This window comes from Mesocricetus auratus, unplaced genomic scaffold (genome assembly GCF_017639785.1).
Source record: "Mesocricetus auratus isolate SY011 unplaced genomic scaffold, BCM_Maur_2.0 Super-Scaffold_100014, whole genome shotgun sequence".
Classification (NCBI taxonomy): Eukaryota; Metazoa; Chordata; class Mammalia; order Rodentia; family Cricetidae; genus Mesocricetus; species Mesocricetus auratus.
In genome coordinates this window covers 29,512,829-29,525,753 of record NW_024429197.1, presented here as the reverse complement: position 1 = coordinate 29,525,753, position 12,925 = coordinate 29,512,829, and the positions used below count along the sequence as shown (strand labels likewise).

Here is a 12,925-nt window from a genome sequence, read left to right as displayed (position 1 = left end):
ACTGTTTTATTTCTTGTTTCAATCTTTGAGTTCCTTGTTAATTTTAGATATTAGTCTTTAGACATCCACCTGGCAGAGATGTTCTTTCACTTAGCAGGCTGTGTATTCACTCAGTTAACTGTGTGCATTCCTATGAAGAAGCTTTTAATTTCATGAGGTCCTGTTTGTTAGTTGGCCTTATTTTCTGAACGACTATAGTTCTGTCCAGAAAACCCTTGGTGGTGCCTATGTCCTAATGTGTTTTTCCTCTAACAGTTTTAGAATTTCATTTCTTGCATTAATGTCTTTAATCTATTTGGGGGTTGACATTTTTGTTCAGGATGAGAGATAGCGATCTTGTTTCATTCTGCATTTGGATGTCCTTTTTTCTAGCATCACTTTTTGTAGAGGTTCTTTTCTCCAATGAATATTTTTGGCCTTTGTAAAAAAAAAAAGCCAGGTGGTTGCAACTATGTGGGTTTATATTTTATTTCATTGATTTTTGTATCTAGTTTTGCACTGGCATCATTCTGGTTTTATTTCTATGGATCTGTAGTATAATTTGGAATCAGGTATAGTGATACCTACAGCAGTATTCTTTTTGTTCGGGGATTGGTTTGACTACCACGAGTGCTTTGTATTTTCATATGAATTTGAAATTGTTTTTTTTTTTTTGTTTCTGTGAAAAGTGTATAGAAATTTTGATGAGGACTAAATTGAATCTGAAGATTGCTTTCGGTAGTACAGCCATTTTCCAGATATTAACTCCTAATCCGTGAGTTCTTTCCCATCTTATATTTTCTTCAATTTCTTTCTTCAGTGCTTTATAGTTTTTATTGTAGAAACTTTGTACTTTCTGGGTTAGTTTTATTCCAAGGTATTTATTACTTTTATTTTGAGGAAGCTGTGAATGGGATTTTGCCCCTGATTTTTTTTTTCAGAATGTTTGTTATTGATATGCAAATAAACATGAAATACACACACACACTGACATGCATAGATACAGTCATTTCATTCTAGTTAATATTTCAAATTGTTAACATAAGGAATAGATTGTGAATTTATGAGTCATCTTTGATCACAGAATAATTACCAAGTTTCATTTGAGTTTTAATGAATTTAGGTAACCAGTAATAGATAAATTATTGTCTCTAATTGATTTCTATTTTCATCAGTGACTAGGAGAGGCAGTGCTGTGAGATGAAAGTGTTCTGGCTTTGGAATTCTGTTAATTTCCTAATTCTGTGATCTCGAGTACACTGCTTAACCTCCTTGACGGTCATTTTAAATTGTCAATTTGACACAATCTAGAATTACCTGGGACAGCATTGAGTAGATAGGTTGGTCTGTGGGGCATTGTCTTAATTGGTGTCAGAAGACCTGACTTGAAAATATTAATGTGTTTGGGCCCTGGACTGTATAAGAGTAATGAAAACTAGCTGAGTACTAAGCATGCGATAGATTCATTCTCTCTGCTCTTGACTGTGGATGGGATGTGAGCAGCTGTCTTGTCCCAGTTACTTTTTTGTCAGCTTGGCATAAGTTAGAGTCAAATGGGAAGAGGAACCTTAAATGAGAAAATGTTTCTATCCGATCTCTTCAGACAAATCTGTGGGGGCATATTCTTGACTGGTAGTTATAGAGGAGGACCCAGCCTGCTGTGGGTGGTGCCACTCTTGTACAGTCTTGGTTTGTATAATAAGGAGGGCTGAGTAAGCCGTGGGGAACAAACCAGTAAGCAGCCTTCCTCCATGGCCTCTGCTTTAGTTCTTTTCTCCAGGTTCCTTCCCTGCTTGAGTTCCTGACTTCCCTTCATACCATAAACCATTTCCTCCTCTAAGTTGCGTTTGGTCATGCTGTCTTTATCTCAGCAATAGAAATAAACTGTGGCACTTCTTAAGCATCATCTCCTGTGAATTTTCCTGAAGTGATGGACTGTAACTTAGAATTGTGATTTAAAGTAAATTCTTTTCCCTCTAAATACTTTTGTTGAAGTATTTTATCATACCAACAGAAATGAAACCAGGACAATATTATTGAAACATTGATTTCTCATTAATAAGATGGGCATAATAGCTACTTCAGAAGGTTGATAAGAGGATTGAATGAAACATAAGTTACTTGGCTCATTATTAATTTGCTGACTTTTTATGTGTAAGAATTTTAATGGGCATATGTTTAGTTTTTGTTATTCTTGAGGAGCAAAGGCTGATGTAAACTGCTTGACTCCTAATAAATAGTGTGCTGGTTAGTTCCAAATGTCTAAGTTTTATGCTGATGGTAACAGATTCGTTTTGATAGTCTTTATAGCATGAGTGTTCAGTACTGTGTTTGGACAGTTAAATTCTGTCATTTTGTTTCTGGGTCTTAGGGGAAAATGAAAAGGAGCCACCTCTAGCAGGTGTTTCTTTGCCGACTTCAGAGAGCTATCCTTGGCTTTCTGCAAGTTTTTGTTTTTTGTTTTTTTTTTGTTTTTGTTTTTATAGTTGGGGAGGGAAGCAAGGTCTCACTGGGTATCCTTGACTAGCTTGGAGCTCATTATTCAGGCCAGGTTGGCCTAGAACTCAACAGAGATCTTCCTGCCTCTGCTTCCTGAATGCTGGGATAAAAGGTGTGCACCATCATTCCTGGTCAAAAACTTTGTTCATTCGTGTGTGTGTGTGTGTGTGTGTGTGCGTGCATGTGCGTGTGTGTTTGCACTGTGTTGCACATGTGGAGCCAGATAACATCTTATAGGAGTCGATTCTCTTTCCATAATGTGGGTCCCAGGAATTGAGCTTAGGCTTCCAGGGTTGGCGTCTTTACCCACTGGGTCATCTCTTCCCACCCCTGACTGGCTTACTGTAATTGTTAAATTTTGTAAGTAAGAATTTCCAAATTCTTATGTATAAACTACTCAGCCATTTAATGTCTTGACTTCATTTAGATTGTATGCAGCTTAACTTATGTTTTATACCATTTACATTTAAGTCTAACCTCATTTCTAAAATCATAAACAATCATATTTATTTGGTTTTCAGGCATGTACTGGCATTGAAAACATCGATGAAGCTATTACATTGCTTGAACAAAATAACTGGGACTTGGTGGTAAGTACTTCTTCATTCTTTGACCCGTGTTCTAACTTAATGGCTTCCCTAATGGCTTTAACCTTTATGTATAGTTATTGCAAGTTGTTTTTGTAATTATATCACTAAACTTTTACATTGAAAGTAGGATTTTTTATATTAATATTTTATAATCTATACTTACTGTTACATGAATTTTTTAAAATCTTACTAAGTATGGCTGCTTTATTCTTAAATGTTTGCGTAGTGTATCATGTTGTTATAATAGTATAATAGTTTTACCACTCTGGTAGACATTTAAAATTGTTGCAGTAGTTTGCAATATTGTAAACCTTACTGTAGAGGATATTCATACATATTGTGTATTGTATATTTGCCTAGTATTTTTTCTAGAAGAACTGAATATATTCGATTTATAACTGAATTTCTGGTATATTTTCTCATTTCTTGTGTTCATACATCATTTACTTATATGTTTTGTGTGTGTGTTAAATGAAACCTAAGTATATCAAATAGCACATGACTAGTTCAAACTTTCATGGAACTTTTAATATGCTGTGCTCCATTTTCTGTGTTTATTTTGTATCTGAATTATGCCTGTCATTGTTCTGCATTTCATGAATCTTACAGAATATTTTGCATAATTTAAGTTCTAACTTAGGATGCCACTTTTAAATTTCATGTGTGTATGCATCTATCTACTTAACACCTGTTTTTCATTTCTATGTATAATTACTAGAGAACTGCAAAGGAACATTCATTTGGCACCACAATCAGGAATTATGGTGAATTGGAAAACTATTATAATGAGAAACTTATGAATTGAGTGCCCATTGAGTGAATGTTGTGAATCTAGTTTTGTACTAGATAGCAATGATGATTTAAAAAAATATAACAAACTGGGTGTGGTAGCATATACCCTTAATTCCATCCCTCAGGAGGATGAGGCAGGCTGATTTTTGTGAGTTCAAGGACAACCTGCTCTGTGTACTGAGTTCAGGGCCAGCCAGGATGACACAGTGAGATCCTGTCTCTAACAAGCAAGGAAAAAGGGGGGGAAAAAAGGAAAAGAAAAATGAAACACTATGATCTCTAGTAAACTTACTGTGTTTTCTGTTGCTGAATCAAAGTATCCAATACTGGTTATCTTATGAAGAATAGAAGTTGCATTAGTCAGTTTTGCATTGCTGTGTCAAAAAGTTTTGTAGGTTTTAGTACATGGTTGGTTCTCCCTGTTGGTTTTAGGTATATGATAAGGTAATATACCATGGCAGGAGCACATGGCAAAAGAAATGTTGTTTTTAACCAATCATTCAATTTTTTTTTTCTTTTACAGACAGGGCTTCCCTGTATAGCTTTGAAGCCTGTCCTGGAACTTACTTTGTAGACTAGGCTTGCCTTGAACTCACAGAGATCTGCCTGCCTCTGTCTCCTGAATGCGGAATTAAAAGCCTGCACTACTACCACCCAGCTTCATTAGATTTTTTAAAATAAAGAATTGGAAGCCAGATGCTGGGAGGAAAGCCTGTTGGCTCAGAGAGGTAGAGAAGGTACCCAACTGAACTTTTTCTCAGCTGACGTCTTAGAAGCCTCATTCTCCCATGCTGTCTCAAACAAAAAACTCTGCCAACTCAATGTCCCTCCCTTCTACTTCTTGTTTGTCTGTTTGTCCTCTTCAACTTATTCTCTTTTTCTGAATAAATTCTATGTTCATTTCCTGTCCAATGGTTGCTTGTTCTGCCTTTTGACCTATGGTTGTCTTTAATTCTGTTTACAATATTCAACCAGAAAGCTCTTGGATTAAAGGTGTGTGATAGTTGAGCCACACTACACAGTCTCAGTGTTCACAGTGTAATCAAACATCTTGCAACAAGGAAGTGACTACCTTGTGTCATCCAAGGAATAAGGGGGGTGGCTAGGTTCCCTGTATCTCCTTCAAAGACACATCTTCAATCATGTAACTTCCTTCTCTTATGCTCCATTTTGTATAGGTTTCATGATATCCCACCAACATCTTGGATGGGGGGTGGAGGCAAACTTTCAACCTATGAGAGGCATTCAAGATCCAAGCTATAGCAGATATTTATTTGACCAGGATTGGAGGCTAGGGAGTCCAAGGACATGCTTGATGAAGACTTCTTGTTGTATAAGATGGTGAGACAGAACAAGATAAGAGAGAGCTTTTATTTGATTTTTATTTTTTATATGGAAGAAAGTTTATTTGGACTTGGGATTCTAGAGGATAAGACTACATGATGAGGAAGTGGAGACAGTAGGGGTCGGGCATGGCTGCTGGAGTAGAGGCAGGAGGCTCACATTTAACTTAAAGCATGAAGCAGAGACAGCAGACTCAAAATGCTGTCTTTTAACTTTTAAAAACCCTCTCCTGGTGACATACTTCCTCGACAAAGACCACAACCGTATCCCCAAGTGTTGACACCAAATGGGGACCAAGTATTCAAATGACAGAGTCTATGGGAGAAATTTAAACCACATTTTACTTCCTGGCCATCATAGGCTCCTATGCGCTTTATAGAACTTTAAAAGTCCCCATAGTCTTTTAGTCTCAACTCTGTTAAAAGTTCATAGTCTCTTCTGAGGCTCAGGGCAGTCTCTTAACTGTAACCCCCTGTAAAAATCAAAGAGCAAATTATATTCTTCTAACATACAATGACACAATACACATTACCTGTGGTAGCTTAAATGTAATTAGTCCCCATAGGGAGTGTTCTATTAGGTGTGACTTTTTTGTAGTAGGTATTGCCTTGTTAGACTAAGTGTGTCACTGTTGGGGTGGGCTTTGAGGTCTCACATGCTCAAGTCATGCCAAATGTCTTAGACAATTTTTTGTTGCCTTCTGATTAAGATGTAGCCAGCACTATCTCTGCCTACACAACACCATGATGTATAAGAGTTGCTGTGGTCATTCTCTCTTTACAGCAATAGAAACCCTAAGATGGAAGTTGACACCAGGGACTGCAGTATTGCTGTGATAGGCCTGACCATGTTTTTGTTTGGAGGGATTTGGGTTAGGAAAGCAGTGGAATGGTTTAAGCACTGTTTTATGGGCCATACTAGAAGGAACATGGAGGACAATGGTGCTAAGAGTTATTTGAGTTGTTGTGGCCGGGCACAAGAGGTTTCAGAGGAGAATTTTAGTGTGTTGCCTAAAGACCATTCTTGTGATACTTTGGTGAAGAATGTGGCTGCCTTTTGCTCTTGTCCAAAGAATTTGCCTGAGGTTAAAGTGAAGAGATTTGATTAATTCCATTGGCAGAGGAAATCTCAAAACAGACTAGTATAGACTCTGTTACTTGGTTGTTAGTGGTAACTCTGAAGATTTATAATGAAAAGGAGCAAGCTCAGCAAATAAAAATACAAAATGTACAAATTGAGAAAAGGAGGACCAGCAAGTAGAATAGAGCTAAATTCTGTGTTCAAGGAGGTAAATGGATTAAGAAATAGAGTAAAGAGATTGATGACCTCAGAGCAAGATCCTGCCCAACTAAGTTTTCAACTTGTGAAAAGGAACTAAAGAAAAGATTAGGACTGGGTGTGGTGGTGCACACCTTTAATCTTAGCTTTGGGAAGGCAGAGAATGGTGGATCCTTGAGTTTGGTCTACAGAGCAAGTTAAAGGGCAGCCAAGTTTAGGCAGCAAAGGTAACAATCAAAAACAGAAAGCTGGTGAAGATGTAATTGAACAAAGGGGCCATGTTCCAGTCCCAACAAGCAGCAGAACTGGGCAGCTTCAGCCACATGGTTCTGGTTTCAAGTTAAGGATATAAGAAATGGGTTATAGAAATTTCCCCCTCAACCTAGGAAAACTGCTGAGGCCAGGCATGTGTCAGGGGTGACCCTGAATGGAGGCCTAGAGAGGCCATTGTGTGAATCTGTGAAGTTAAATCGAGGATTGCTTCGGGGACCCCCAATATGTTGGAGATGCCAGAACTGTGGGATACCTGCCGAGGAAAGCTGCTAATGGACTGGAACCAGCCCAAGAGAGAGAAGTGTGTTGAAGTTAACAAAGCTGAAAGAAGTTGGAGATCTGAAGAATGTTTTGAAATCAGACACGGAGATGCAGAGTTTGGAGTTTGCCATCTGGTTTTCAGTCTTGCTTTGGTTCAGTATTTCCTCACTATGCCTTTTGGAATGGCAATGTATATCCTGTGCCATTGTATGTTGGAAGTATGTGATCTGCTTTTTCATTCTGATTTTTACTGGGGATTGCAGTTAGTGTATTGCATGAATCTCAGAAGAGACTTTGAATTTTGGACTTTTAATTATTCTTGACACTGTGATAGACTGTGGAGACTTTTGAGGTTGGACTAAATGTATTTTGTATTTTGATATAGTTACAGGCTTATGGGGACTAGGATGTAGAATGTTGTAGTTTGAATGTAATTGACCCCTATAAGCTCATAGGGAGTGGCACTATTAGGGGGTGTGGCTTTGTTTGAGTAGGTATTGCCTTGTTGGAAGCAGTGTATCACGTGGAGGTGGCCTTTGAGGTCTCATGTATATGCTGAAGGCATGCCCATTGTCTCAGAATAGTTCTTGTCTTCTGATCAAGATATAGCCGGCACCATATCTACCTTCATGTTGCCATGCTCCCCTTTATGATGACAATGGGCTGAACCTCTGAACTGTAAGCCACCACCTCAATTAAATATTTTCCTTTATAAGAATTACCATGGTCATGGTGTCTTTTCACAGCAGTAGAGACCCTAAGACATTGCCATTCTAAAAGGGAAGGAATCAGTGCACAGTGAAAAAACATTAGAACAAAGCAAAACTGAAACCCAGAGAGACAGACTCCAAATCCTGTAGCTTCATGTCTGGTGTCAAAAGGTATAGGCAGCTCTGCCCTTGTAACTTTGCATCCTGTAATATACTTCTGTTTCTAGTCTTGGATCCACTTCCTATGTGCAGCTGTCCTTGGCAAAATGTCTTATATCTCTGGCCTATGCAACATTTTGGGGGTCTCATTGCAACCCAGGCTTCACTTGTATAGCTTTATGCAGCAGCTTCCAGATAGGGACTCCCCTATTATGCCTTGCCTAGCCCAATAGCTCTTTGATATTATGGTGGAAGATTTCATAACTCATTTAGTCATACACCCTTGCCACATGGAAAACACTACCAATTTCATCTACTAGCTTGGGTTGGACCCTCACCCTCTTGAACTACATTAGTAGCAGCTTTTTAATGCAATGACTTCCATGAGCCTTATACTCTCTTCACAGGCTGGAAACTTTGCTAGTTAGGGTCTTAGCCTGAGGGCACCTTTCTCTTTATTCCAGTACAGATCTGGCCTAAAGGAGAGCTTTTTATACCAAAGCCATTCTGTCATTATCCTATTAATTTGTTGTTAATTTAGTAATGAATAGATTCATTAACAAGGACAGAGCCTTTATGTCCCAGCCACCTCTCAAAGGTCCCACTTTGCAAATAACAATTTTTGGGGGGGTGTTTTTCCAGGCAGGGTTTCTCTGTGTAGCCTTGGAGACTGTCCTAGAACTCTCTCTGTCAACCAGGCTGGCCTCAAATTCACAGAGGTCTGCTTGCTTGCTTCTGCCTCCTGAGGGATTAAAGGCATGCGCCATCACCGCCCAGCTGCAAATGTAATTAATACATGACTTAGTGCTTAATTCCCCCCAAATCCCACAAGGTTAATTTTGTAGCTCTGGCTGACCTGAAACTGGCTATGTAGACTGCTAGGCTGGCCTGAAACTGACAAGAGCAACTTGCCTTTTCTTCCCAAGTGCTGTGATTCAAGGCGTGCACCACTGTGCCCAACTGCTTAATTTAGGATACATTCATGCTATAGTCCTAACTGTAAGTGTTTTGTCGGGATGGGTCAGGACAGGATGGAACAGGAGTGGGTCAGGTATTCTGGCACTTGGGAGTCACAGAATACTCAGTGTTACACAGCTCAGGTGGAAAGGTATCCTGGAGCTCGGGAGCCAAGGATACTGAGTGTTAACACAGCTCAGATGTAAAGGTATCCTTGGAGCTCGGGAGCCAAGGACCACCACAGGTTGCAGTAAGCTTGGCAGCTTACAGCCTTGCCTCAGAGAAAGGCTTCTCCCGTGTGTCAGCTCCGCTCCGGCAGGACAGGGTCTTCCAGCTGGGGATGTTCGCCTAGTGTAGCAGTTTTGCTCCGCAGGAGGTTTCTCGGGCGAAGTTGCTACAGTTCAGCTCTGCTCCTGGAGAGCGGAGAACAGGGAGCCGGGAGCAGAGTGTAACAACTCTGCTCTGCCAAGGAAGGTTTCCCGGGCAAGTGTTACAGCGCTGCTCGCTCTGCTCTGCCCAGGGTCGCCTCTGCTTGCTCTGCTCTGCTCTGCCCAGGATCGCCTCTGCTCTGTCGCCCCCGCAAAAGAAGATCTTCACCCGAAGCTCATCCAAAGGTGTTTATTGGAAGACAGCTGGACCAGCCAAGCTGAACATACACAGGGTTTATATAGGGATTGGGGAAGTTTTTCCAGAGTAGGGATTGGTCCGATTTCAGTGCTGAGCTCAGATTGGCTAGAGCTCTGCTCCGGGATTAGTTACTTTTTTTACACAGGATTAGGGTCAGATTTGGCTCTGGTTTCAGGGCCAAAGTGTGTTTCTTTCTCTGGTCCTTTTTAGCCTTTTGCCTCCAATTTTAGGGCCAGGGTACATTTCTTCCACTGACTCTGATTCCAGGGACAAAGTGTGTTCTTTTGGCACTGGTTTTAAGGTCAGGGTACATTTCTTTGGTTGTGGTTGCAGGGCCAAAGTGTGTTTCTTTGGCTCTGCTCAGGGTGTGTTTCTTTGAATGGTCCCTTTTCCCTACACTAACTGTAGGCAGAGTTTTCCTGTCCTGCAGTTGTACTGAAATACATACACTGAGACTTTATATTAATGATAAATTGCTCAGCCAATATCTCAGGCTTATTTTTAACTAGTTCTTATATTTTAAGTTAACCATTTCCTTATTTACTCTGCACCACGTGGCGGCACCTTTATTATCATGGCACGTTCATCTCCTGCTACCTCTGTATCTGGCTGGTGACTTCAGATTCTGCCCACGTTCCTCCCAGCATTCTCCTAGCCTGACTCCCCTGCCTAACCTTATCTTGTCCAGCTATTGGCCAGTCAACTTCTTTATTAAACCAATCACAGCAACAAATCTTTCAGTGTACAAAAGGATTATTCCACAGCACCTTATTTTGGGAATTGTCCTGAAAAATTGGTGAGACACATTGTGTTTTAGCCTTGTTCATAATTCAGGAACGAGAATAGCTTTCTTATAAGGCAATTTTCCTAAATGTTTTACTATTTTATTGATTTAGTCACAAATAGTCTCTGTAAAAACACAACCCTAGTCCTAAGAATTATAGTCATTAGTCACCTTTTCTGTCACTGCAAATTATTTTGTGTATATAATTACAATTATTATTATTACTTTTTTTAGTTTTTCGAGACAGGGTTTCTCTGTGGCTTTGGAGGCTGTCCTGGAACTAACTCTTGTAGACCAGGCTGGCCTCGAACTCACAGAGATCCGCCTGCCTCTGCCTCCCAAGTGCTGGGATTAAAGGCATGCGCCACCACTACCCGGCTTGTGTATATAATTATTATTCACAACGAAGTGCTTCTAAGCCCCGTGTTTTCAGTATTCTGCAGTTGACAATACTTTCAAGCAATTAAATGTTATATACGTTAAAATTCTGAAAATAGAATAACATGAACATTACTATTCTGGGAGTATGTCTTTCCTTATGTTTTACTTGATATATACCATACAGTTCCTACTGTTGTGTATCTCAGATTATCATTTCCCACATTTAATTAAGATAGGGTAAATATCATTGCAGTGGAGATTATTTTTTAGACGATAAACCTCAGCTAAATTTTTGTTGATATCTAGTTTTTCATTTTATGTTTTTATTAATTTCTGAGGGGATTTTGTTTCTCTCTTTTTAAAGTGCCACCAACTTTTCATTTCTCTATCTTCACTGCTAGGTTTTGAATTTCTGATTCAGCTTGTCTTTATCCTTATTTAATTATCTTTAAAATTCCTATTTGAAGCATTGATTTTGCAGTTTTTTTCTTTTTCTTCTTTTGGTCTGAGTCAGGTTTTCTCTGTGTAGTCCTGTAGTCCTGGCTGTCTTGGAATCCACTCTGTAGACTAGGCTGGCCCTGAACTCACAGAGATCTGCCCTGCCTCTGCTTTCCAAGCCCTGGAATTAAAGGTGTGTACTAACACAGCCTGGTTTGCAGTTTTGCTTTTACCCTTATTTTGTAGTTGTAGTAGTAGTTGTAGTTGTGGTTGTTCCCCCATAATAAAGGTTAGGAAGTGAGCTTAAAGAAGTTATTGAGGTTATTCTGAGATTTGAATTTAGGTTCACTTTCTAAAGTCTGCATTCCTTTCTTTGTACCTAAGCAGTGTTTCTCTACTCTTTAAGATACTAATATTGCTAGAGTCACAATGTGGATTACTGAAAGAATCTACTTAATCTGTCTTTCTGTTGCCTTAGGTAAATCTCACTGTTGACAGAGTGATCTTTCTAAAAAGCCAATCTTTTCCTTTTCAGTATAAAAATGGTAAAGGAAGTATTTTGAATGATGTATTTCTATCTTTCCCTGTACTTTTTAAAATGTTTTGTGTCTATGCTACTCATCAATCACATTGCAAAATTGAATTGCAACTGTAATCTGTCATAACTGCATGTCCCAATATTCATTACTACTTACCTCAGTTTGGATACCCATCCTTCAGAGACATGTTCAAGGCTTAGTGACAATCCTGGGACTATTGGGAAGTGGTAGAACCATTATGCCACTAAAATCCTTACCTTGGGAGGAATGTGAACAATAGCTCCTTTCTGTTCTTAGGTCCTAATGAGAAACCAAAGTATGATTCTATCAGTTCATCCCCAGGAGCCAGTGAACTTACTGGGCTTACTTATAGAGTATAGATGAGGACAGGAACATGGATGATTCCAAAGTAGCCAGACTGGAAATTTTCACCCAGCGTGGTTGATGACCAGGTTAGACAACATAGAGCCCTCTTCCCTTAGTCTTCAGCTTGTATATTCTAACCCTGTCCACAGGGCTCCAAGGCCCTAAGGCCAACACATTAATGAGAGGAGTGGCTGGATACTCAGGTTGAGGGCCAGTGATCCTCTCTGTTTCCATCCTAGGAGGGAATGTCAGCCATCTACAGGTTTGCTTGTGATGTAACATCCTAAGTAAGGGTCATCAGTTCATGAAGATGACACAACCTAAAAGCAGGATGCCACAGTCTCCGTGGCTGAGCTGTTTGCAGTTGATAACTGCTGGGAGAGGATAAACCCGGGGTGTAGAAACCACACTCTAGGGCAGACCCCAGCTCAGGAGTACTCCAGGTGTGGTCCTGGTCCCTTGCCCTACCACCCACTATGTTTTGGCCCTTTTAGTTTTTTAAGTTTTGTTTTTTCTGTTTTTCTTGAGAGAGAAAGAACAAAAGTGAAGTTGGGTGGATAGGGAGGTGGAGAGTGTCTAGAAGGAGTTGGGAGGGGAGAGAATGTGAACAAAATATATTTTATAAAAAAATCTAAACACCAATATATTTAAAACAAAATGCAGTGGGTGCCTAGTGGGAGGTAGTTATGTCACTGGGAACATGTTCCTGAGCATGATATGTAGAACTACCCTGTCTGTTTTTTATTTTCTGGTGACCATGAATGACATGAGCAGCCTTTTAGGACTCCAAAGCAGAAATCTTCCAAGACCTTCCCTGGAATAGTGTGTGCCTGCATACTTCTGTTATAGAACCACATTCAAACCTTGCTTGCTCTTTTCATGTGTTTTGCTATAATGCCATGGACCCAGTTTATTATGTTTACTTAGTCTCAGTATTTCGTTGGCAGT

General features: G+C 39.7%; 1 protein-coding gene across 2 annotated transcripts in view; it reads left to right on the top strand.

Annotated features, from left to right (window-relative positions):
• Faf1 (Fas associated factor 1) overlaps nucleotides 1-12,925 on the top strand; it is a 304,225-nt gene that overhangs the window by 37,127 nt on the left and 254,173 nt on the right. For both annotated transcript variants that reach the window (XM_040756971.1, XM_040756970.1), the window contains exon 2: nucleotides 3,000-3,068. In XM_040756971.1, coding sequence (XP_040612905.1) covers nucleotides 3,000-3,068 — 69 coding nt within the window. The remainder of the gene's footprint in view (nucleotides 1-2,999; nucleotides 3,069-12,925) is intronic.